General features: G+C 62.4%; 1 protein-coding gene across 1 annotated transcript in view; it reads left to right on the top strand.

Moving 5' to 3' along the window:
- The window catches only part of LOC121104297 (mediator of DNA damage checkpoint protein 1-like), a 6,776-nt gene that overhangs the window by 2,607 nt on the left and 1,882 nt on the right, over positions 1–2,287 (top strand). Inside the window, exons 3-4 of the mRNA XM_040636964.1 lie at positions 6–1,223; positions 1,455–2,279. Of these exons, the coding sequence (XP_040492898.1) occupies positions 6–1,223; positions 1,455–2,279 (2,043 nt within the window). The remainder of the gene's footprint in view (positions 1–5; positions 1,224–1,454; positions 2,280–2,287) is intronic.

Raw genomic sequence — 2,287 nt, 5'->3', positions numbered from 1 at the left:
GGCTGCCTTATGAAGAAGGGGAATTGCTTGACTACCTGGATGCTGAAGAATTACCTCCTGCTCTGCTGGACCTCCTGGAAAAATCTCAGGTTAACTTCTTCCACTGTGGGTGTGTCATAGCACAGGTGCGGGACTACAGGCAGTGCAGTGGTGGGGAACCTCCCGGCTACCAGAGCAGGCATATTCTCCTGCGCCCTACGATGCAGACCTTAGCCTGCGACGTGCAGTCCATAACCAGCGATGGCCAGGAGTGGACCCAGGAAGACAAACTGTTGCTTGAGAGCCAACTGATCTTGGCTACCGCTGAACCCCTGTGTCTTGATCCTTCTATAGCAGTAGCCTGCACTGCAAACAGGCTGCTCTACGACAAGCAGAAGATGAACACTCGCCCGATGAAAAGGAGCTTCAAGAGGTATTCTGCACCCTCTCTGAATCGGCAGCAGGAGCTGTCTCACTGTCCACCTCCTCCCGAGCTGAGAGTATGGGCCTCTTGCAGGAAAGGCAGAGAGAGCCAAGCCGGTCAGCAGTATGACCTCAAAATTTCTAAAGCAGGGAGTTGTGTAGATATGTGGAAACAGAGACCCTGTGAATTGGCCGTACCTTCTGAAGTGGATGTGCAGAAATACGCCAGAGGCAGGAGGTCCGCCACACGTGATGTCTCACCTCCGGGAATCTGGCCAGCCCGTGAGGTAAGAGGTGGCGGTGTGTTTGGATGTGAAGCTGGCGACGAGCCTCAGACAACGGAGCTGACCTTCGTGCAGCCGCTGAATAATCCACCTCTCTCTGGACCTAGAAGGCCCTGGAAGGAAGCCGGATGGGAGGAACAGATGTCTCCTCCGCACCCCTCCACAGATGACCATTCAGACGGTGTCCCGCCCGAGTCAAAGACTGATGCTGGGGGGGTAGTCATTCGGCCAGAGGTGGCGGTCCCGCAGAAGGCCAGATGTCCCGTCACCTCGTCCCACAGCTCCAGCAACTCAGCCAGCCTCAGCGGGCTTCCTCCCGGGAAAGACCCAGAACAGCCTGAGATGGTGTCGGTTCGGCCTTCAGTCCAGGGGAAGGGCGTCAGACAGCCACCTCTACGCATCAGACTTCCCTGGAGCTCGGGAAAGAGTTGGTCGGGGAACAGTTTTACTCCATGGGAGGCCAGCAGCTTTCATAAATCTCCATCTCTTGCTCCTGCTCCTAAGCCACCAAGTCTTTCCCAGCAACCCCCTGTGAACGTGACTGGAGTTAGCCCGCTTCCTGCAGCCACCCCGTCCACCGCCAGCTCCTCGCTGAGAGCCCTGGCCACCCCGGTCACGGCCACGTCCACGTCCACGTCCCAGAAATCCTCTGTGGAAGTGATTCGAGTTAGCGTGTTTCCTGCAGGCACTTTGCCCACCGGCAGCTCCTCACAAAGAGCCCCGGCCACCCCGGTCGCGGCCAAGTCCCAGGAATCCTCTGTGAAACAGGGCACTCGAGTTAGCAGGCTGCCTGCCACCACCGCCTCCACCGCCAGCTCATCCCAAAGCAGCCCCGCCGCCCAGGTCATGGCCAACTCTGCAGGCCGCAGCCTCCTCAAGGTGGCGGGCCCTGGTTGTGGAGCGCAGGCTTTGGCGAGGGGCTCCGGCCCCGGGCAGGGCTCCAGAGCTGGCGCCGCGGCTCCTGCGGGGATCAAGCCCAGCAGCCTGCCCTCAGGAGCTCGGCCCCCCAGTGCGGTGCCCACTGCAGCGCGGGGTCCTCCGGTCCGCGTTCAGTTTTTTTTAAAGCATGCTTCCGGCCTCAGGCCAGTTACTCTACTGGAGCTTCCACAAGATTCGCTCCTTTTGAACACCCCACAGCAGCCAGAGCAGCGGCTCTATCAGTTGATTCCCCAAGAACAACTTCAGCAAGCCTCCACTTCTGGCCCTCAGCAGCCGGTGCCACGGGGTTCAGGTGCACAAGGTGCAGCCAGTCCGAAAACGGCCTCATCTGCTCAGCCGGCTGTGCTCCTTACCCTCGCTGGAGAGGGGAGTTTGCCGCAGCCCCAGGCAGCGGTGTTGGCTCCGCTCGGCTCTGCGGAGAGCCAGAGGAGACCCGGGCAGAGCCGTCCTCGTCCTGGGCACCCGCTGCAGCCGGCCCCTGCCTTGCAGCCGCAGGCGGCCCCTACCCCGCAGGCGGCCCCTACCCCGCAGGCGGCCCCCGCCCCGCAGCCGGCCCCTGCCCGGCAGCCGGCTCCTGCCCCGCAGCCGCAGGCGGCCCCTGCCCCGCAGCCGGCCCCTGCCCCGCAGCCGCGGGCGGCCCCTACCCCGCAGCCGGCCCCTGC

The sequence above is a fragment of the Ursus maritimus genome (genome assembly GCF_017311325.1).
Source record: "Ursus maritimus isolate PB19 chromosome X unlocalized genomic scaffold, ASM1731132v1 scaffold_X1, whole genome shotgun sequence".
Lineage (NCBI taxonomy): Eukaryota > Metazoa > Chordata > Mammalia > Carnivora > Ursidae > Ursus > Ursus maritimus.
This window is presented reverse-complemented; position numbering and strand designations above follow the sequence as displayed.